This window comes from Accipiter gentilis, chromosome 5, assembly GCF_929443795.1.
Source record: "Accipiter gentilis chromosome 5, bAccGen1.1, whole genome shotgun sequence".
NCBI classification, from domain to species: Eukaryota; Metazoa; Chordata; class Aves; order Accipitriformes; family Accipitridae; genus Astur; species Astur gentilis.
In genome coordinates, this window is record NC_064884.1 from 20,156,674 (window position 1) to 20,180,790 (window position 24,117).

Here is a 24,117-nt window from a genome sequence, read left to right on the forward strand (position 1 = left end):
AGCCTAGAGGTGTGGGAGGAAACAGACTATGAAGTTACATTCTGCCTTTTTTTGTGTGTGTTTAAAATAAACTTTCCCCTGTTGCTGTTGAAATGTGTCAGTTAAAATGTTGCAGTTAAAAAAATACTGTGTAGCTGATGGAGTGTCATTGTTTTGATACTCACTTTGTAACCAGAACTTCATTAAAACCTTGATATTTATTGTTTCTTCCTTAGCTTTCATCAAGTGGTGATTTTATGCAATGGCATCAAGCCACAGTTCTTCACCAGTGCCTCAGTCAAACAGCAGTGATGCTTTCTTTAAAAAGGAAATGGACACCATGAAACGCTTTCGACCTGTGCAGTCACTGCCTGATGTGTGTCCCAAGGAACCTACAGGTAACGTTGGTGTTCCAGGGGACTGAAAATGCAGTTAGATTTGCCAATCCATTTACAATTGTTCAGTCAAATTTTCTTGTATACTAGATGTAGTGTACTAAGCTGTAGTCTTATTTCAAAGTATGCTGTAATTCTGTTTTATACCATCCAGTGTCCCTTTGGAGCAGTGGGAAAGCTCTCCTATTTGCAGCTTGTTTTTAGAAGTCTGCATTATAGGTGGGATCTTGCTTGTGTGATTCCACATTATAGCTAGGATCCATACCACATGCAAGAAGAGGGTGTATTCTATCAGAGCCTGTAACAGACCTATCCAGCGTGCTTGGAGTGTAGCTGCATTACTTCTGTGAAATACCCCAGCCCTCTTGCAGTAGGAAGTAAGAGACCAAGACCTGTCTCTAGCACTGTCATAAGTCTCTAATGTTATCGTAAACCCAGGTTTTGGTCACAGTTAATAGCTGCTGTCGTATACTGAAGCTTAGTTTATAAAAAGGAGTAGGTGGGATGGGATCTTAAGAGTTACAAAATATAATGCTAATGAATTTCAACTGTCATTCCAATTGAGTTCAGATTATTAAAAATATGTTTGTGGTTGGAATTTTTTTCTCTTCATTAGAAACTAATGTTGTTGAGCTAAATATATTTAATGAGTGTGAATACACCACTGTGTTCACAACTTGTGTTAGTTACTCTGATAAAAGAAATGCAGGTTAAAATGTTGCAGAAGGAGAATATCATGTGTCTTTTGCATAGATAATTATGATCCACTATGTAACTGTGAAAACATGGTTTGCTTAAGAACCACATTTTGGGAAAAATACAACTTCCAGTTTCTCACCTTAACAAACTGTCTTGTCTTTTGTGCTGCAGGCGATCCTAATAATTTATGTGACAGTCCATCTCTAGTTGTGGATCAGCACAGATGGACTATTTATCATTCCAAAGTCAATCTCCCAGCAGCATTAAATGATCCTAGGTTAGCAAAAAGGGAATCTGATTTCTTTACAAAAACATGGGGAGTGGACTTTGTGGACACTGAAGTCACGCCTTCATTCTACCTCCCACAGATCACCAAGGAACATTTTGCATTATACCAACAGGAAATCACTCCGGTAAGAACCCAAAATATGATGCACATAGTACTATGTGCCAGAAAGAGATTTGCGTTCCTTCTTCTAATTAGAGGTTGTCGCTGCTAGTAGTCCATCATACAGTTAGCTGATAATTAATTTGCTCTTCACTGCTTATTGGGTCTTCATTAGGTATTTCTTGTTTTATAATCTCAGTATTCGTAGTGTGGAAAATGCTGTCTAAATTCTCACTAGGCAATTTTTTTTTTCATTTGTATTTCTGAATATTGAGCTCTGTACCAGGGCTTACAGTTCGTATTTATTCTTTCTGATTATTAATCCTTTTTGTGTAAGGACTGTTTAATGATTGGGCTCTCCAGTGCAATATAACATTTTCAGGCCTTTGGATCAAATATCAAACATGACTATGTGCTGCAAGGATTGGAGATATTTTTTTAAGAGTCTCTAATTTAAACATTTATACATGAAGTTCTTAAACTATAAATAGGCCTATTATCTCAATGATTTCTTTTGTAACAGGAAGGTTTAAGCTACATCTAAGGACACCAGGACCAGTAGGAGACTTCTACAAACTCTTAAAATACAGGTGTCAGTAAGTATGTATGTAGCTTTTTTTTTGTTGGTTTTTGGGTTTTTTTTTGTTTTGATTTGGTTTTTTTTAACTGAAAGATCATGTAGAAGTCTCCCACTGTTTTCTGCTTCCTTGGTTTGTAACTTTCTTATTTTTTTGCTGGTACAGAATTGGCTGCAGAAAGTATTACTTGTGTAAATCATAGTTAAAGTATGTGAAAGTGAATTGTCTGTAACTGAACTATTACCATTAGTTCACACATTAAACATTTAAAATGTTTAAGAGCCTATCCGTTAAAATTAGTGTGTAATGCAGTGACTGCTAAATGAAAGAAGATTTTGGGAAGAGGGAACTGACCCATGATGTAGCTTCTAGCAGAGATCTAGCTAGCATCTGTGTTCTTTAGAAACGTAATTTCTCACCACTATGGTCTCTGGTGTTGTTTACACCTGTAGATAAAATTTGAAGCTCAGCATGACGAAACAAGATACGTGGTTTCAGCAAGGTACTCGTTAGTAAGATGTGGAAGCAATTTCTAGTTTGATTTGATTTAATTTAGCAATGAAAAAGCATTCATTGCATGTTAGTATAGTTTCTGGATTAGACAGCAAACAAATGTTTGTATATGTAATTAGAATTTATCTATCATTGTATCTCATTATGCAGAGAAGTTGTTATACCTCTAACTTTTGTCTTCATTTTCTCTTGAGATGTAAAGATACAGGAAAAAAATAGCATATCGACTACAGGTTGAAATTTTTGGTACCTTTCACCTGGACAAACATCATCTGAACTTTTAAGAGGAAAAAAATTCTACTGTTGTACTATTGTGAACTTCTCAGAATTATTTAGTGTAACGCAGTTATGTTTCACTGAAAATGTTCTGAATGGTCTGTTTCAAAGAAAAAAATTCTTTTTTTTAAGCCTCAGAATAATTCTTTAATATATTTTCTCTTTTACAGAGAGAGAAGGTTCATGAAAGATGCAAGAGTATTTGTACTCCTAAAGATACCTTCAACAGGACTCTATTACACACCCATGGTACAGTCAAGGCCTTTCTTTAGTCGTTAAAAAGTAATTTCTTTTTGTATCAGTATATTCTAGCATTCAATAGTGAATGCTATAACATACTGATCATCTCCTTTAGTTGCTTGAGGCTTCATGTGCAATAATAGCTGCTGCTGATTTCTTTGTAACAATAATTGAAAACCCAGACATGGTTGACTAGAAGTATTCATGACCACTGCTGATATTTTATAGGCCAAAATGCTGTGATACCTGCTCTTAAACTTTTCCTTGGCGTGTTTGCATTCATGGCAGGTCATTATGTCCCTGGCAGTGTTTTCTTTAACTTCCTTTTATTTAAGATCTATTGAAACTGTCACATCAAATTTCTAGCAGCTGTTGACTTTGCAGTGAAGAATGGCAGCACTGTGTCATTCCTGTCGCTCTGCTGTGAGGATCATGGAATGGCTGAGGTGGGAAGTGACATCTCAAGATGGTCTAGGCCAAACCACCTGCTCAAGCAGGGTCAGCTGTGGGAGGACAGTGTCTGGTTGGGTTTTGAATTTATCCACAGATGGAGATTACACAACCTCTGTAGGCAATGTGTTTCAGTGTTTGACCACCCTCAGAGTAAAAGTGTTTCCTTATGTTCAGATGGAATTCTTCATGTATCGCTTTCTGCCCATTGCCTCTTGTTCTGTCACTGGGCACCTCTGAGAAGAGCCTGCTCTGTCTTCTTTATACCCTCTCATCAGATATTTTGAAACAATGATAAGATCCCCCTGAGCTTTTACAGGCTAACCAGTCTCAGCTCTCTCAGCCTCTCCTCCTATGAAAAATGCCCTGGTCTCTTAATCATCTTTGTGGCCCTTCACTGGACTAGCTCCAGTATGTCTAGGTCTGTCTTGTACTGGGAAGCTCAGAATGGGACACACTGCTCCAGATGTCTCACCAGTGCTGAGTGGAGAGGGAGGATCACTTTCTCTGAACCTGCTGGCAGTGCTCTGCTTAATGCAACCGAGGATGCTTTGCCGCAGGAGTGCACTGCTGGCTCATGGTCTGTTATCTGCCAGGACCCCAGGTCCTTCTCTACAGGGGTGCTTTCTAGCTGCTATACCCCTAGCATGTAATGGTGCCTGTTATTCCTGTCCAGGTGCAGGACTTTGCCTTTTCCTGTGTTGAACTTTGTGAAGTTCTGCTCTGGCCAGTTCTCTGCTTAATATTTCTCTGATTACTGTTAGCAAAGACTACCTGACAAACTTTTTTGGTGTCTGCATCTGTAGCAAGGCTGAATTTCAAGATTTTATGGAAATGTTTCAGCTAACATGAAACTGGACAAATGAAGGCGAGAGGCAAAATGAAAAAGACAAGCGAAAGGAAAAGAAACGCTCATAACCTGGAAGAAGCTTTTAATATTTAATTTATTTTAATATATTTTCTCAAAAACGTTAGCATAAAAGGGTTCATTTGCCAATGCTTGTCTGTGTCAATGTCTACAGTTAATGCAGCAAGAAACATTCAGTAGTTTCCTCCTTTTGAGTAAGTTCTTTCAATCGGCTTTCTTCCTCATTTTCCATGCAAAAGGAAGCCCTTCTGTAGGGTTTCTCTGTGATTGATGTTATTTTGGAATAGCTGTTCCTGAATGAGTCTGTTTGTGGCACATACTGCAAAATAAAAGTTCCTTCTTCAGGCTTAGCTTAATCCATTTTGAAAGCATCTTTTGTTTTTAAAAAGAGAAAATTACTGTCACCAAAGTAACTGGGAGCTTCTTGGGTAGATGGGCAGCTCCTGGTAGAAGCACCATTTGGTAAACTGAAAGTATTTTCTATAATTTCTTTTGTTAGCGTTGCCTGTCTTCATCTAACTCCAGACCACAAGACTTGGCCTTTCACTTCCATAAGAGTTGGTCTCTCCAAAGATTAAGAACAGCAGGGTGATTCCTAGGTTGCCTTTTGTATTGCAATACAAATAAAGAATGAAAGAGGGAGAGAAATGTGGGAGGTAATGCTGATGTAGCGCTTGCCATGTTTGTCAGGGACCAGTAGACCATCCAGCTGAGGTATGGGCTTGTTGCTTTTCAATTCCTCACCTTTTTTGGCCTCCAATGTGCCCCCTCTTCATAATGCACACTAAGTTAATGGAGAGGAAAAGGGGGGTTTGGCTGAACCACAAAAGTCTGAATTTGCCTTTTCTTCAAGTTCTGCTGGGGTACAATGATGCACCTCTTTTCCCATCTCAACTCTCTCACCCTCTGCAATTGTCAGGTCAGCTTACTTCAAGGGAAGGGCTGTTTCTGTGCTACTTGCTCAGAGTGCTTGGGACTTTGTCCTGAGACCTTGTTCGTCTTTTTTGCCAACCTTTGTGCATCCATCGTCCAAGTGCTGTGCAGAAGTGATTATATGGGCCGCTTCAATTTGGAGCATTAAAATTGGGGTGATGTTAGAGGGATCTTTTACTGGCCCATGCCAGTTGATTGAACAGTGCATTGAGGAATGTGAAGTACTAAGTAGATTGCTTTGTATGACTAACATTTTCACTGTCAAAGCAGCCAAGTGTGAGCACCTTTGAATACTCTGAGCATGAGATCCAAACTACAAAGGACAACAGAGTGTTTGAAAGAATATTTCAGGTTGGAAGGGACTTTAGAAGGTCTTTACTGCAGCTGCCATCTCAAAGCCAGCTCAGCTGTGAGGTCAGGCCAAGCTGTTCAGGGCTTTATCCAGTTGGGCCTTGAAAACCTCCAAGGATGGAGAGTACTTAGCCCCTCTGGGCAACCTGTTCCAATGCTTGATTGTCCTCATGGTGAAAAAGTTTTTCCTCGTGTTTAGTCAGAACATTTCATTTCAATTTATAACAGCTGTTCCCTGTCCACCCCCTGTGAGGAACCTGGCATTGTTGTCTTGAAGACTTCCTCATAGGATTTAATAGTGTTCAAAGTAATTGTTTTCCATTGTTTGCTCATGAATGATTACTTGTATTTTGTTTAATTTTAGATAAATCCAGGACAGATCTGGAACAAGTACCTAAGGTATGGTTCCTGTGCACTGTAAGCTTTTATAAGGATTTCTCATATGTAGTCTTGAATATATGAATGTACTCTCTTCTTTGTAGAGATATTATGCAAGCTGATTACTTGAACTGATTCTCAAGAGGATCTACAGTGCTCAGAATTTAAAAAGACTAAGAACAATGTGCTTTTCCTTTCTCTTTTCTTTTTTTTGTTTCCCATGGTCCTGATTTTTCTCTTACTTAAAGTAGAATACAAATGTCATTACTTTTTTCATCTTTAATAGTTAAAACCTCAGAGCTGGGCAAAATTAGCCACTCCATGTTCTAGGAGGAAAGGGAAACTGAAGAGTTTGATAGAAGGTTGAATATTGCATAGTGTACAATTTAGCATTAGGTTTAACTCCTTGAATCCTTGAGCAAAGCCCTCTTGCATATATGATTGCAGCATATATGATGTGGGGTTTTTGTGACAGGTTGACAAAAGGCAGAACTCCAGATTCCATTTCAGTCTGAGTAATTTTTTCTAGGTACATTAAGAAGTCGGAGTGTTAATATGGGTCAGCATCTCTGTGCCAGTCATGTAGGCTGTTACTTGAATAGCTGTCACCACAATGTTTAAAGTCCAGAAAACAAGAATGTTTGAGTGTGGTGTGATGCTATAGTCTATGTTGAACCTTTTAAAATTACACTTCATAAATACCAGGAAAAGGGTACTACTGTCTGCTTGGAAGCTTAAGGTTTGTACCAGTTTTGTCAAGTAAAAATAATGTTATCGGAGAGAATTTTAGATTAGCAGTTCTCTAAGATGTGTAGTTAATGTTGCATGGTACTGACTTTCTGTGACCAGTGTGTTTTCTGCATTGTGCTAAAGGAGATCAGCTTGAGGCTCTGTTCCCTCCCAGGGAACACTTGCTGCACCCTGACGTCTGGCTGGATCCTCAGTCTGGTAGAAGTTATGGCCCCAGAAATGAGCAGATCAGCAGTAGGATTCCCCTGCTATTGAAGAATTTTTGCTCTGATCCTTTAGAGGACCCACATGCAGTTTAATGCTACCTATGTTTCCACACACAGGATGTTTAGATCATCTTGGGTGCTTGATAACCTATGTAATTTTGGAGCTGTGCCTTCCACTTTTAGGAATACAAGACTTTGTCAGATCACAGAAGGTTTTAAAGTGTAAATTGGTTGTAAGGTTTGGAATGAATTTGTTTGCCTGGATAAATGAAAATTTGGTTTTTGAAAATCAACAAATAAGGTCCCTGTTAGCTTCATGAGATGGGAGGTATGTTTAACTGGGGAGGAAAATGTAGGGGTGAGGGAGGCACATTTATTTCTTTCGTTTTTCTGTTTCAGATTTTTATGAAACCAGATTTTGCCTTGGAAGATTCCTTAACATTTAATGCCGTTTTACCATGGTCTCATTTTAGTACTGCTGGTGGAAAAGGAAATCGTGATGCAGCTTCCTCCAAGTTACTTCAAGAAAAGGTACGACTTTGATACAAGATGTCATTATCCATCACAGCTGCTAGTTACTACAAAGAAACTCCATTGCTACTGTTCTGTACTGTTTGTTGAGACATCACTGTTGTGGTCTTTGTTATCTCTCATTTTACATCTGGCTACAGATGGTTAGTAAACAATGCAGGAAGCATCTTACTGAAAGATTACTTTTTTCCCTGCTAAATAAATCTATCTATCAAATCTGGAAAAAAGAATCTGTATATGGCTTAATAACTGGCTCTTCTTGACTGTTAAAACTTAGTGAAGCAGGTATATACAGAGATGTGGAGCTGTTAGGGAGGAAGAGCAATTCTATGAGAAGGGAAAGCTAAAGGTTGTACGCTGTTTAAGCCTATTGCTTTCTCGCATCTCAGGAAAACTCCAGATTCAAGGTACTGTGGTTTCTGTACTAAAAGAAATACTAAATCCTAAGGGTTTTTTATGTCAGGAGCTTCTTCTTACCTTTTTGTTGTCATATCATCTGCACTGATCCATTTTTGCATTTCACAAAGGACTTGAGTGCATTGGACAGCATGAAAGCAGAGCTGTTTCTTTCATATTGGAAACAGAAGTCTTTACTTGGTCTTTTTTTGTTGTTAGTTATGTAGTCATACTGTAGAAAATCCCATAATGAATCATTTTTATGGTATGAATACCTGTAAAATGCTTATAGAAAATCTGTATCATTTGGAGTCTGTTTTCCAACTTTAATTTTCCTTCCTGTTTAACCTATTAAAGCTTCTGGGAGCTGGGGATGGTGGGGAGAAGGAAAAAAAAATAGTGAGGTGCCTTGAGAAAAAATAACATGAGATCCTCTGGAAGTTGTTTCCAAATTTCCAGGAGTTAGTCTTCCTGCTCACCTGCCAGGTCAGGAGGAAGAGACAGGCTTTGCTGGAGGCTAACTTGATCTTCATTGGGTTGCCCTCCCCACCTAAAGTTGGAGGAATGCTGCTTTGGAGTTTCTTGTGGCAGTGCTGTCTGAAGATGAAAAAGCAGTGTGGCATATGCTTTAAACTCACAAAGTGTGCCTGGCAGCAGGAGGATGGATGCTCAACATGGACTTTGAGTGAAGGAGACCCAGAGCCCTCTCTGATGCAGTGGAGTGAAAAGGCTTTGAATAGCTGTGAGCCACACTTCTTTGGAGAGGTGATACAAATACCTAAATAGTATAAAACAGTTCTGTTGCCTCCAAAGCCACATGCCTGACAAATTACTACACTGCTTCGTATTACTGCAATGGGCCCGGATTTTTTGTTTTACTTTTTAAAGGCTCTGAACTGCACAAGGTTTACACTTATCACGTGTAAATAGGCACTCTGCTGCCATAATTATCCTTAGCTCCAGGTGCTATTTTTCAACAGAATTTTGAAAAACCTGCCTTAGGCACATGTACTTAGGCTATTAGTGCTTTTCGGACTGCTGCTGATCTATTTGAACAATTTCCCCCTGACGTTTTTCTCTTCCTTACCTCCTTCCATGTCTTGCCCTACATTGGGACTGTAAGCAATTTGAGGCAGGTACTATCATTTTGTTCTGTTTGTTCTACCTCACTTAGCATACTGAAGGGACTTGGGCCACCTGGTTGGTACAATCACATAAATAAATGATCATAATAACCCTTTCTCTGATTCCTATGTCCTAGTCTGTTTCAGCTTTTCCTGTGGGCTAGGTGTGTCAGCTGGTTGGTGGAGGATGTTTTTGATTAAATGTATTACAAAAAAAAGATGGGTTTGCATCTTGTATAAATCCCCAGTGTTAAATACCTGCAAGATGAAAATAACTATAAGAATGGAATGTTCTCCAGCTGATTTTGTTTCCATCTCTGGATGGGCCTTTTGAAATTCACCATGAGGTTTGAGTGCTCAGCACCTCTTAGAAACCAGGTCATCTGAGTATTAGCATTCAGATGAGCATCCTAACGCTTCAGTCATTTGAGTTTGCATATTCAGCATAAGCCAGAACACAGAGCTTTTACAGCTCAAATAATCAGGCCAACCCAGTGGTCTGGTAACTGGTCAACAGAGAACTTGAATTTCAGATTCTAAACATGTAGGCATACTCTGTCTCTGGGACTCCCACAGTGCCTAATAGGAACTCCAACTGGTTGGCCAAAACCAACTGCAGGCAGAGATACCCTGAGGATTTTTCTACAAAGAAGATGCTACAGCCTTTTAAATGAACAGACCCATTCCAAAGCCATGTCATCAAGTAAAGTCGGGCCACGTCTTTAGCCACTTAGGTGACCTGAATTACATAGCGTATTTGCATGTGTATACTGTTCTTACATGCAAGCCAGTATCCAGAGCTGTCTGCTGGTTAATGGCCATGTTCTAACAGTATCAGTGCAACCGTGTGGTACAAAAGCTTGGGTGTTTTAAAATTATTTGCTTTTCTGCCTTGTAATTTTCAAGCAGGAGAGGCATCAAGTCAGCCTTCCCAAAGTGATTTGGAGCTCATTTAAAAACAAATGATCAAACCACAACAGGTAGTTATTTGCTCGCTAATCTGACAAAGGTTTTTAATTTTTATTAGCAAAATTTCCTCATGATACAGTAAGACAAATACCCTGAAAGTGTATTTGCATGGTGATAAACTTGCCAAGTCATAACATCACTTTTTGTTTTTCCTCCTCCCTCCTCTTTCTAGCTAAGCCATTATCTGGACATCGTGGAAGTCAATATTGCTCATCAGATTTCTCTGCGCTCAGAAGCATTTTTTCATGCAATGACCTCTCAGCATGAGTTGCAGGACTACCTCAGGAAAACCTCCCAGGCTGTAAAATTACTTAGAGAGAAAATCTCCAAAATTGATAAAGTAATGTGTGAAGGATCACTTCGAGTTTTAAGACTGTCACTCACCAGAAATAACTGTATAAAAGCATACAACAAACTGAAGTTAATGGCTACTGTACACCAAACACAGCCCACAGTACAGTTGCTGCTATCCACTTCTGAGTTTGTTGGAGCTTTGGACTTAATAGCAACAACACAGGAGGTGTTACAACAAGAGCTTCAAGGCATTCACAGTTTCCGGTAGGTAACCGCCTGGGAAATCAATAAAATGCAAGTATAGCTAGAATGTGTTGAACATATTTTGTTGGCTGAAGGGATTTATTTTATCTTTGTTAGTTCATTCCTAGAGGACATGGTACAAAAGGTACAAAATGTAAGTGTGGCATAAGCAGTGTGACTAATGCATATGCCAGAGCTAATTTTTTTTGTGGGGGTGGGGGGTGAGATTCTTTGTACTCCATTCTTGTTTACAGGTGTTGTAGAGGTGCAGAGATGAAAGCCAAGCAATGGCTGGACCTTCGTCTTGCAGGGCTTGTAGCCCACAGCTGAGAGATGGTTTCCATGTAGTGGTCTGCAATCCTCATGCATGCAGCACCCCAGAGATACAGTTCTTGCTACACAGCTTCACTCTGGGCCTATGTCTTTAGTGACTGACCTAGGCTTGTGGTGTTACAAGAATATGCGTGGACCATGTGTTCAATAGGTAAGCCTCCAGTCTGTGCTTGTGCTGGAAGAAGCTTTGCAAGCAAAACCCAGTGCAAAGCTATCAAACTGTGGCTCAAAATGTGGTCTGAGGTTGACAACTGGTCAGATAGGACGTATTCAGCCATGTCTGCTCTTGTGGAGAGCTGTATTTACAGTGGCCAAGGGGTTCTTCCCCTTGCTCCATCTGACTCAGAAATCCAGTTCTGTGAGCTGCTGAAGTTGGAAAGGGAAGAAACAGTAGGAAGATGCTGCCCAAGCTCCTGTTGCTACTGCTTTTTCACCCGTGTTTGCTACAGTTATGGGAATTAGTGAGTCCAAGGTCCTGTGCTGGCTGCTTCTGTTAATAGTGGATGCTTAGAGCTCCGCTTGGGAGATGCTGCTGCACTGGCCAAGGTCCTCTGTGATATGCAAGAGTATTAATACAGTAGAATCCTTTTAGCTAATGTAAAATAAGCTGTCATAACAGTCATATAGAGTTTAAAAGTTGTGTATGCAAAGTTGCCACTGTGGTATGATGCTAGCAGAAGTAGTGTATGTTAAATCATCTCTGAGACTTGAATCAGCCAGTCGAGGAGCCATATATACTTAGTTTTATAAGTTGATACTGAGGGGGGGTGTTTTTTAGAGGTTATGTGATTCCTGCAATGTGGTGGTTCCCAGCTTGCACAATACTAGCATCATTGTTGCTCAGTAACTGTAAGATGAATGGTCAGAACTTTGTACGGTTACTACTCTTGTCCATCTGTTCCGATGAGCTCCTGTTCTAACACCCCTTCTACCTGGTTTGGAAAAAGACTCAAATTTTATGTAGAAAAGATCTCAGAAAAAGTCTTTTAAAAAAATTAAAAAGAAATTAAAGAGCTAATAAACTATTGGGAGGAAAGTTGTTAGAAGCTGTTAGTCTTTTTCTTTTAGCTTAGATGGTCCATCTGCAGACACCTTAGTGCAGTTTTTTTTCCTCTTTACTGTTCCTGCTCTCAACCACTTGATTATGGTGCACAGCCCTTGACTGAGTCATATTGGTACTTACCTTGATGATAGTGAGTGTACTTCTACAACCCTGTGCCAACACCAATCAGAATTAGTTGTGTTTTGCAATTGAGTAGCCTATGTGCTATGTCAGCAGCGAGTGCAATTCTGCTGTCATTGTGGTTGGTATACATGGTGTCCCGAGAATGTGCTGTTATTTTAAAATTAGTCAGATGTGGAACATATTTGCAGATAAATATTCATCTTGCCTGTAAAAAGTAATTTCTAGGAATAATGCTTAGTTGGTTGCTTTGGTAGAGTTAAAAATAGTGACGCGAGTGGGAAATGTCCCCTCTGCTTTGGATATTAAAAGTTCAGAAAAGTGATTTAAATGCATCCTAAGTCATCACCCCCACCAGAGATGCAAGTGCAGTTGAGAAGCCCAGCACAGTTGTTCCCAAGTCTCACAGTGGCCTGTGTGTATAGCATGTCTGGAGAAATAATGTGCAATGGAAAGATGGAGATATTGATAAAACTTCTCAGTAGAATGTTGTGTTTCTAAAAATAAATTTAAAAAAATAATATCTAAATTGATGGTATACAGAAATACTTAAGCTTTTTCCAAAAAATACCAAATGGGTGTTCTTGCTTTGTTCTGAGCAAGAATGCTGCAATTGTCAAGTTAAATACCTGATTTATTTTAAGAAGAGATTAACTTCTAAATCAGTATCTCATTTTTCTAAATAATTAGTATCTCTTTCTTCCTAAATAATTGATCTTATTTTTAAAAAAAACCTTGTTGCTTTAGTGTTGTGCTTGACAGCTTGTAGAATTTGCTTTTGAACAGTTTTAAATTGAGTAATGTCACAGAATCGTTCAATATAAAGCAGTAATAAAACTACTCAGATCATCCATATACAAGATTTTTTCTCTTCTTGTCATGCTATACACAGAAAAAAATGTAATTTGATTCTAGTTATAGCAAAAAATCATCTGTGTATTTTAAAAGAATTTTTACCCTGCAGTCATAATTTTACATCAAAGAATTTGTAGTACTTAGTCATTGAAAGGTCCTGATGTGTGACTGGTACCTCTTAAGACATGATTGCCAAGGCATTTTGCCAGAGTATGAATTAAGGTTTGACTTTTTCCTGCGTGTTTCAGGGTGGATGGACTTTTGTTGTTGTTAGGGGCTAGAAGTGGTGGCAGCAAGTGCTGGGAACTCTTATTGGATGTTTCCATACCTGAGGTTTGAGAGGGTAGGTTACATTGTGTTTCAATGTAGTTAAGCACAGTTACAGAAATAATTTGCTGAAGAGCATCTTTGTGCTTACCTAAGTCAGAGTCTTTGAGTTGTGGGTATTAGTCCTGCAGTAAGTTTTGCAACTCCAGTCATTACATTGCAAATAATAATCTTTAGTTTTTTTCTGTTGGGTTTGCTTTGAAATGCCCATAATGCAACTGGCTTGGATTTTCTAGAGGCCATTTTTGCTTAAATTAGATATTTGAAATGTGTCCACTTTGTCCATTCCAGCCAATTCTTGGCCAACAGTTTCAAAAGCAGGCACATCCCTGGTCATCTTAAGAGTGGAAAAAAAATAATAAATAATTAGTCTGCTTAACTCAGATCCAACCAGATTCACTCAGTTCAGCTCAGTGCTGGCCATGTGGGCTTCTGCAGGGAGGAGCTGCCCTGGCCTCGTGCTTCCTCGCACCCTGGCACTGTCTTTGCCCTACAAGGGCTGTGAGGCTGGATCCTATGGGGCTTTGTAATGGTACAGCAGTGCTCCTACCAGGGAGTCCCAAGACATTTTTATTGCTCTACACAAGCTAATGGTCCAGTTACACCAGCACTGAATTAACACCTAGTAAGTTATATAGGCTCATCCTCCCCATTTTTTATCCAGGTTTAGCAAATATATCACAGCTCCTGTTAATTCTCATTGGCAAAGTGTCTATTTCTCATTTCTACACCCCCCCCCCCCCCCCCCCCCAAAGAAAAAGTAGTCTGATTTTTACAGATATTTGGTGCTCTCAGCTGTTGGTAGCAGTTGGAAAGCCTGGAGCGTTTGGCATCTCTGAAATTCCCACTTTTAATTTTACTCTGTCAGAAGTTTCTCTAGCTGCACAACCTTTAAAGACTGGTTGACATTTCTGATGTGAGAAATTCTCTTGTGGTTCTGTATGACAACAGTCTGCAAAACATGGTTTAAAATATGCAGTACAGGGAAAAATATTTTTAGAGTAGCATACAAATGGCAAATTTGAAAACTCTTCTGTGTTCTCTGAAAGCCATCCTGTCACGTAAAGCTATTACTGTATCTCAGTCACGTGAATTAAACCTGTGACCACATTAAAAGCTCAAATGTTTGAAGTGGAAGAACTTGCAGACTGATGAACTGAGGAACTGGACAAGCAAAAGAAGTACTCCTTTTTAACACTTATACTGACAAGCACTGAGTATTCTTAGTTCTGGTTCACTTCATTGGGAAGATAGATGCTCAGCACCTTCCACAAAAAGCCCCCAAGCCCCCCAAACCCTCACTAATTCCAATTTTTACCATCCATCAATATTCAATCAAGTCCCTATGTTTTGCTGCAAGGTGGCAGTGCCTCTGAAAAATGCATGGTTTCAGCTGCTCCAAGAAGTGAAAGATCTGAGCCCCCCATTAAGCCAGCACTGATTGCATGGAAATTACCTGCTGGGTAGTTGTTTTTTTCAGTTGTGAACTAATGATTCGTTTTCAGGTGGATTATTTAGCTCATATCTCAATGGCTGTTTTTCTTAGGCATCTTGGCTCACAGCTTTGTGAACTGGAAAAGCTGATAGATAAAATGATGATTGCAGAGTTTTCAACTTACGCTCGCAATGATTTAAATAGACCCCTAGAAGATGATTGCCAAATTCTAGAAGAGGTATGTCTGTTATTGAAATAAACTGTCTGATGAATATATTTGCATCTTTAACATACATAATTAGTACCAACTAATTCACTCGGGTCCCTAGTAGCAACATTATAATTTTATACTATTTCTCTTCTCATACAAGCCCCCCCCCCCCTTTTTTTTTTTTTCTTGGTGCTTGATAAAATTAAATAATTGTAACTAAACTCATGGACCTGCAATCCAGTCCTACTTTATTTTTCAAAATAATAAGTTCTCTTTTCTCTGATTAAATGTATACTGAGTTCACTTCATGAACCTCAACATGTAAGTGCAATGGAAAAGAACATGGATTCTCATATCTACTTGACTGTAAAATTTCAGTTATGCAATGAAAGCTGATAGTTGCACGTTGTTCTCGTTCTGTCTCCCTATGCATTTATGGGTGCTTGTATCAAGCATATGGTTGCCCTGAATACATGCTTCATTTGCAGTATATATGTATATATATGTATCATTCCTCTGAAGATCATAAACATCTGAAGACTAAACTATTGTGGTTGCTTTCTAGATAGGAAAAGATTTTTCTGGATTTTGCCTGTACTGTTCTGCAGTAATTGCTAGACCCTATTAACTCTTTAGTCTTGTTTCATCTATGGGTTTCATGAAATACAGTGAATGGCAATAGTACTTAAATATTCCCATTTCTGCCCTATAGTTTCTTCCCATCTCTGCACTGCAACGTGATAGCCTCTCACTTGTGCTGGTGCAATTGTATTTAGTGTCATTCTTGCCTGGGGTAAGGAAACTCACTAATCTTTAGAAATATCCATGTTTTTAAGCACAGGTAGATTAGCACAACTGAGGAACAGGCATGAAAGGGGCTGGGAGGAAGGGACTTGGTTAGCTGGTATTGCCACAGGGAACTTTGTATAGTTAAAGCATGGCATTAGCCTCAAGGCACTGGACTGATCTAAATACTGTTCACCATGTGTTTGATACATGAACTTACTTACTGCTGTATAATTTCTTAAAATTGTTTCTTCTCCTCACCTTGATATTTCTAGTGTGGTTTTTTTATTTTCTTTTTTTTCTCTTCTTGATAGGAGAGACTTGTATCACTAGTATTTGGACTTTTAAAACAAAGAAAGCTAAATTTTTATGAAATATACGGAGATGAAATGATTATTACTGCAAAGAACATAATTAAACAGGTAAGCCAAACACTTCTAACGTATCTGACAAGCTTGCCTCAACCCCTTACAAATTATTTTTAAGTAGTTAAGAACAGCTCTGATGAAGTTTTTTGGTGGCTGATGGTCTCTCGTTTAGAGCAGCTGAGCTTGCAGACACTAAGGACTTCCTGAAGCACAGAGGTCTGTTTGCAGAAAAGACCTGGAAGGAGTAGGTAGCATAAGTACAGCAGATCAGTTTTCTCTGTGTAGTTACTGTTGTTCTGAATCCCCTGATTTCTTAGCTTTGTTTTCTTCTTTCTTTTAACACATGGCTTTCCCAAATAGTATAGTTGTGTCATAACACTGTTTCAAAAAAAAAAAACACCCAAAAAACCAAACAACCAAACAAAAAAGCAAAATCCAAAACCACACCAAAAAGGCCCTTCCCAACCCTCTGAAAAATAAAACGCCCAAGTTCTTGGTGTAAATACATAAAGAGAATAAAAAAACCTTGCCAGTTGAAACAATTGAATTCCCAACAAATGCTACAGAAAACATTGCTTACCTGAATCTTACTTAGCACAGACCTAGCATAGGCACATGATAAAAGGTTGGAAAACATCCTTGCCTTTTTCTGAGAGCAAAGAAGGTAGAAGTGCTTGCCTGTAAAAAATATATTTAAAAAATGAATCCTTGTCCGCATTGGTGTGGTTGTTTGCCATTTAGGATAGTGTTTATGTCTTTTCAAACCAAAAGTGTAGATAAAACCAGTTAAAGCCAAAGTTCAGATGATTATTTTGGCAGAAAATGCATGGACTGGTTTGGACAACAACATGATGGCTTTTGGTTGCAAACTTAGACTGAACTTTGAGTGTGTGTTTGGTACTTTTAATTTTACTTATCTTGTTTGTTTGCATGCATATGTGTAAGGGGTGTTTTTCTCCCCTAAAAAATAGGTGATTATTTTAAGATCATGTTTTGATGTGTTATGAGCTACCTCTGATTTGTATCTCAAAGGCTGGGAGATAAGTCAGGTGGTGGGTTTGCCATCAGGTGAAGACAGTCTCTCCTGTCCTCATAGTAGGAGGACAGTATAGTACACTGTTCAGAGCTGTGTTGTGAAGCAGGTTGGGAACCCAGCTTTTAAAAGGATTTTCTTTTATGATTTTTTTTTTAAATTTATTTTAAGGTTTTTGTTTTAAGCCAGATTGGCTCTGCCAATCCACTTCATGTTGCAGCCCCACAGTTCTCTTGATCTGGTTGTGCAGGGTGGGTATAGATAACACAGGCCGATATTGCTAGTAAATATTGTGGCAGAATTAGAAGACAGTGATATGTGCGACTGCACCACTACTCCTTGTAAGGACTTGGAGATGATGCAAGTCCTTTCTCACTTGACCGCAATACAATTTAAATCGGGTTAAGCACTCCTGCCCCTAGCTGCTTGTTCTCTCCCTGCCTGAAAGCAGTGGGATGCTCAGCTGGGTCATTGCCCTGCTCCCTGAAAGATTAGCAGAGGGTGTGAGTGAACACTACTTTCTACTCATGCTGTATTACTTTAAGCCTGGAAAAACAAAGGCAAACAGATGTGTGCAGCTGCTCTGGGCCTTTGCATAAGGCTTAACACCAAAAAAAAAAAAAGGCATTAATGAATAACACTAGGATAAAACTGTTCATCTGCCTGTCTCCATTGGCATTTCACTTGCCTATATCAGCAGTAGTAAGGAGACTTATTTTTCCCTTCAGATTCTTTGTTTAGTCATATAACAGGCAGTTAGTGCTTCCTGTTTTCCTGTTCATTCTCAGTCATAAAGTGCTTTTCCCATTCTGCTGGAAGTAGTTGTCTTTATGGTGGATTTTCCAGGTGTCACCTCTGCTCAGTAACAGATGAAGTTTAATCAACTTCCAGTGTAAGTTTCTGTTGAATAGGGAAAATAAACAGGATCAGAGTACTTCTGTGTGGTTTGTGCAACATATTTGCATTGTGGCCTATTGTCTCAACTCTTAGGGATATTTTTCCTTAATAAAGGAAACTGTTTCTATCCCACATCTCAAAATGTGCTTCCCGTTCAAATGCATTGCTGGGCTGTTTTGGTCAGTACTTCAGTAGCTCCTTATTGCCAGGCAGATGAAAGAGCAGAGGTTTGTAAGCACTGAACACACTGCATAGTTGAAGAACAGGGTATATTTTTAAGAAGCTTCTGTACTGACCACTGTTATTCAAAACACAGGTAAAATCCACGTAGCTCGAGATGGCAGACCTCAGTTGCCATCTGGATTGTACATATTCACTTAAAGGCAAGATGAGTTCATGTGCTACTGACTCATTTGATCAGGTTATTGATTGGCATTTGGGAGAAACCCCCTAATTCAGTCTGAATTGAGTTGATTTGTACCTATGGCTTACACGTAACATGAAAAGAGGTCAGTGGAATTGCTGTAAAACAACAGATGTGCTTAGAATGAAAATCAGTTGCTCTGGAGACCTGAAGAAACTGGCCAGTTTTGTGTGTACCAGTTGAGGAGCAAGTGTCCTTTGAGGAAAGGCCACAGAGTAGCTATAAAGATGTGGGGAAATCTAGGGACAGAGGCAGGCAGTGCCCTGGAGGTGAAGAGGACAGACACACAGCAAATACTATATCTACTAGGAGAACAGTTGAAACTGGGTCTGCCTTAACAGCTGAAAGCACAGGACTTTAGGTGCATGCTTCCACATTTCCCTGGTGCTGTTCCTTCCAGTGTAGGTTAGTTCCTAAGTCCCGTATTTAAAGCTGAAAAGGAAGTCAGCCAACATTTTCCAAAGCCAGTCGCTTCGGAAGGGGAAAGAATATGGCTTCTATTCTTAAGTACCTGACCTGAGAGACATTTTTGAAACGGTGCTTAGCATCCATGTTCAGAAAAGCAGGTCCCTAGAGATGGAGCCAGTGTGTCCTCCAGAGCTTAGTACACAGTCGGGAATGTTTTGATCATCTCTATTTTGCAAATAGATGTTTGGGGGGGTGACTTTCGGGGTTTGGGGTATTTTTTTGTTTGTTTGTTGTTAGAGAAACAAGTTGTTAAATGATACAGATATGTCTTGCCTTTATTATTTTACTTTTCCTTATTTAACTTGAGGATTATTCTGTATGTTGTAAAACTCAGCAGCGGTTAGAAAGAAGCTAAGATCTTTTTTTGTTTTGTTTTTTTCCCTTTTAAATTTGACAGTGTGTGGTTAATACGGTATCGCAGATAGAAGAAATAGATACAGAAGTGGTTGTTAAGTAAGTATACAGCCAGATCCTTTTTTTGGTGGTGGGTGGGGATAGGAGATGGATGTTTTTTAGCATAGATAAACTTACCGTTCTAATTTGTGCTTAAATTGCCCTATAGTTAAGGATTATCCTTCTGTTTCACCTTAAACCTCTGCTTCTGTCCACCTCTGAGAGTATTGTGTATTCCCCTTCTCATTCAGATTCTAATGTTACCTTAAACCTACCTTTAAAATAAATACTAAAATTCTGTGAATTTCAGCACATGAAGCGTAAACTACTGTATTTAGGCGTATATCTCTTAACTACTTGAAGGCATTCCCTATTGTCATAATCTGGGATTTTGTATTAAAAAGTGTCAGTGCTTTCGGTACCTCCTGCATGAATGAGAGGGAGGAGACCAGACAACTTCAGACTCAAGAAATGGTCTGGCAGGAACCTCAAAAAGCCCAGCAAAGGCAAATGCCAAGTTCTGTGTCTTGGGAGGAGCAATCCCTTGCAAGAAAAGAGGCAGGAGCTGGCTGGCTTCAGGGCAGCTTTGCAGGGCAGGACCTGGGGGTCCCTGGTGGAGAACTGGTTGGCCATGGATGAGCAGCGTGTCCTTGCAGCCACAGCCTGGGCCATGTTAGCATAATCAGCAGGTCAACGAACAAGAAAGACACTGAGATCCAGCAGAGGCCACTGGCTTGGTTGGGGGCTGAAGCATGGAGTCTAGAAGGAACAGCCAAGGGAGCTCAGTCCCCCTTCAGCCTGGGGAGGGGAAGACTCTGGGGAGAACTGCCCACAGCTACCTAGTGGGAGGGTTATAGCAGAGCTGTAGACAGAACTAGGCTCCTATCAGAGGTGGGCAGGGGAAAAGATGAGTGGCAATGGGCACAAGATGAAAGATGAGAAATTATAGTTGAATCTTAGGAAAAATATGTTCCCTATGATGATGGTCAAATACTGGACCAGAGAAGCTGTAGGATATCTGTCCTGGGACATAGTCAAGCCTTGACTGGACAGGGCCCAGGGCAACCCAATCTAGTTGGACCTGCATTGAGCAGGGGTTGGACAAGCCACCTCCAGATGTCCCAGCTCTAGAGGCCCCTTCCAGCTTCTGTTTTTCTGTAGCTCCATGATTCATTTGGCTCAGCAAAGGGTTGCCCCAAGATAAATGAAACCAAACCAGCTGACAAAGCAAAGTGACTGGCAGAATCTGCATGGGATCCACACCCAGATTGGAAAAAGACTGGACACAGGGTCATTTTTAAACATTGGATATTTGGTCACCATTCTCCAATGTTTACTGTACTGCTATTGGGTCCTAACTGTGTATTACAGGGTTTAACTTTTGTTCTATCAATGACTTTTCTGCCCTTTGCCACAAACAGCTGACTTGCACTTTAATAGCAGAAGTGGTCTCATTGCAATGCCACAAAATGGACTTAATACGGCTTTTGTAACACTTGTAAAATATTTTAATTTAATTAAAAAAAAATTTTTTTCCCCCCACATGATTTGTGAAAATGTTACCAAAAAGGGAGAGGGGTTAATAACACATACTTATCCCAGGGAAAAGAACATTATGCCCTGGAAAAAACTAAATGGTAAATGTGAGGCTTTCATTTTTTCAGTATGATGTATTTTTATATACCTCCTTCCCCATTCCACTTGCATACGTTGTGTTGATTGTGACTGTTGTTCAGGTGAGGTCTGTTGTTCTGCCAGATAGAGATCTACACAGTTTTCCTTATATTTACAGTTCCATTTAAAGCATGGGTTTTTTTTAATTTATGTGCCAGTAGGCATCACAGCTGGTAAACATCTGCTGTTTACTGAATACTGCTCTTTTTTTTAGGCTTGCAGACCAGATGAGGATGATGAATTTTCCTCAGTGGTTTGATTTACTGAAGAATATTTTTTCTAAGTTTACCACCTTTCTTAAGAGAATAAAGGTAAGACATTAATTTACCAAGAGCTTCACATAGTTGAGACATGAAATGGAATGAAGTTACCTTCCATTTGAAATCTTAAGGTGTTGGTTTTGCTTATAGAGTTCAACTTTGATGGAAAGAAGGATATGTGAATATCGGTATCCAGGGCAAAAAAATGATTAGTGCTAACAAAGAGAGCAGTGGGAAGGAGATAATACCTCTTGTTGTGTGATTACATCCATTTCAGGCTGCTAGGGATTAGGACAGAACTTTTGTATGTGTTAGATTGCTCCAAATGAGGTTTCTATCACTGTTCTCAGAAACATCTGATATTGATTAATGTCAGATGGATGGGTCTGCCTCAGAGTGCTAATTACACAATAAAAAATAAAGCCAGGATTTAGTTTAATTTTGTGGGTAAAAGAAAATCTCTTTCTAGCACGTGGTTGTGGCACAGGGTTTTGGGTTTTTTGTAATAAAAGTTATATTTGATTCTAGGCAACGTTAAATACTATCCGTAGCGTGGTTTTCTTGGTTCTAGACAAGAACCAAAAAACCAGAGACTTGGAGGATACATTACAAAAGAACTCTGCTAAAGACAGTATGGTGGACACAGAAGTGGCTTACCTGACTCATGAAGGCATGTTTATAAGCGATGCATTCAGCGAAGGGGACCTCCTGCCTGTAGCAGCTGACACTACCTCTCAGAGAAACACTTCCCCAAACAGTGAGCCCTGTAGCAGTGATTCGGTCTCTGAACCAGAGTGCACTACCGATTCCTCATCCAGCAAAGAGCAAACATCGTCTTCAGTTACTCCAGGGGGAGTAGAGATGATGTAAGTAAATGTGCTGCCTGTCTCCAATTTGCAACATGTCAGAAGCAAGGTGTTAGGTGCAGGCGGTTGTTTCTGATGATAGACTACAAAAATTACTTTGAAGGAATGCGCTCTTCTAGGTAAGTGAAGTGCAGTGGCTCTCTGCCATCACACCCAGAGACTGCCATCAGACTGCACTGTCCCCAGCTCACCTTTGTTTTGTTTATTTGCCTTGTTTTCACCTCGATGTGTAGTGTTATGGGGTCTGATTATGTCACTTCTTACAGAAAAGGGGCCGCTCCCCATCTGTTCTGCTCAGGAGCCTGCTTCTGTAGAGAGCAGTAGAGATGCAAGTCTAGCCTACATGAAAGACATTGTTTGTCATGCCTTTAGCAGGCAGAAGCATCTCTGTTCCCTGTCTATGTTCCCTGTGGCTATTTTTTCTGGGTTTGTTTGTTTGTTTGTTTTTAAGCTGGCTTTCTGGAATACACCTTGATAAATTCTAGAGAAAAATCTGCTGTTCATTATCAACTATTTGGCTTGCATGGTTAAATAAAACCTTCTCAGTGCTTTGGTAACGTAGGCAGTGCTGCCCTGTGGTGCTCCAGAGTTGTAACCTTTTTGGCATCCTTTTATGCATACCTTATTTATCGCTGGAAGTCAGAGGTACGTTTTTTAAAAGAACCAGGCATAGTGTGTGTGGGACTCGGGCATGAGCCATTTCAAAAACTAGCATGTCTGGATACAGACTTCTGTGAAGCAAAATTGAAATACCATTTGTTACCCTGCTGAAAGATGGAAGATAGAAAGTGGCCTGCGTGCTCTAGCTGATTGGTACTCAAGTGTCTATACTTGTGTGTTTAAGCAACTGTCAGTTTTGATAGAGACTTTCCCCCTCAAATCACAACGCTGACTGAAGGAGATAGATTTAAAATAAATATGCTGTGCATAAATAAATTTAGGCCTTTGTATGTCCAAAGATCTGTTGTACACTGGAAGAGAAATGCCATGTGAAGAGGAGTCCAAGGTTACAGTGAGGAGCAGGGAAGGAGAAGAGAGTTGGATCTGAACTGGTCTGGAGCACTTTGCCAAGTTTGCTAAAATATACCACCCAGTTAGAGCTCTTGAGCAATGAAGTTGTTTCTGAGGCTGGTTGCATAACTTTGTTGTAAAATGAACTTGCTTTATCCCTCATCTGTTTTTTTTGCACCTCTGCTCTGTGTTTGGAGCAGGCTAATAAAATTACAGTCTGTCCTGGTTTCATATGGGATAGAGTAGATTTTCTTGCTATTAGCTGGTATAGTGTTATGTCTTGAGTTCAGTACGAGGAGAACATTGATAACACACTGACGTTTTCAGTTGTTGCCAAGTAGTGTTTGGACTAAGTCAAGGATTTTTCAGCTTCTGATGCCCAGCCAGCAAGAAGGCTGGAGGGGCACAAGAAGTTGTGAGGGGACACAGCCAGGACAGCTGACCCAAACTGGCTGAAGGGGTATTCCATACCATGTGATGTCACCCCCAGTGTCTAAACTGGGGGGAGTTGGCCTGGGGGGATTGCTGCTCAGGAACTAACTGGGCATCGGTCAGCGAGTGGTGAGCAACTGCATTGTGTATTACTTGTTTTGTATATTCCAATCCTATTATTATTAATGTAATTTTATTATTGTTATTATTATCATTATTATTTTCTTCCTTTCTGTCCTATTAAACTGTCTTTATCTCAACCCATGAGTTTTACTTTTTTTCCAGTTTTGTCCCCCATCCCACTGAGTTGGGGGTGAGTGAGTGAGTGGCTGCATGGTGCTTAGTTGATGGCTGGGGTTAAACCATGACACAGTTACAACAATTTTAGCCCAGTTGCTGCTCTGTAGTGTCCATGGTTTTCTCTCTCCTCTCATACTGTCAGTCCCTTGAGCATCCACACTGGATGGAAACATTGTTATCCTAACTAATTACATGCATGGCAGAGCTGTGCTATGGGCTAGCCTCAAAACAGTAGGCAAATCACGAAAGTTTTTTTTTTAAAAAAGCACCAACTTAGGAGACTGAAGTCTAAAGAGCTAA

The 24,117-nt window shown here is 39.8% G+C and overlaps 1 protein-coding gene across 9 annotated transcripts in view; it reads left to right on the forward strand.

The window, feature by feature from the left end:
- Positions 1-24,117, forward strand: part of VPS54 (VPS54 subunit of GARP complex) — a 53,174-nt gene that overhangs the window by 10,413 nt on the left and 18,644 nt on the right. For 3 of the 9 annotated variants that reach the window (XM_049799738.1, XM_049799737.1, XM_049799739.1), the window contains 11 exons: positions 216-377; positions 1,245-1,486; positions 2,999-3,077; positions 6,035-6,069; positions 7,404-7,535; positions 10,197-10,582; positions 14,806-14,932; positions 16,006-16,113; positions 19,279-19,334; positions 21,163-21,259; positions 21,737-22,074. In XM_049799738.1, the coding sequence (XP_049655695.1) occupies positions 242-377; positions 1,245-1,486; positions 2,999-3,077; positions 6,035-6,069; positions 7,404-7,535; positions 10,197-10,582; positions 14,806-14,932; positions 16,006-16,113; positions 19,279-19,334; positions 21,163-21,259; positions 21,737-22,074 (1,736 nt within the window). In that variant the 5' untranslated portion in view covers positions 216-241. Of the gene's footprint in view, positions 1-215; positions 378-1,244; positions 1,487-1,984; positions 2,066-2,998; positions 3,078-6,034; positions 6,070-7,403; positions 7,536-10,196; positions 10,583-14,805; positions 14,933-16,005; positions 16,114-19,278; positions 19,335-21,162; positions 21,260-21,736; positions 22,075-24,117 lie in introns of those variants that run through there. The other 6 variants (XM_049799745.1, XM_049799744.1, XM_049799746.1 and 3 more) reach the window with 6 other exon arrangements.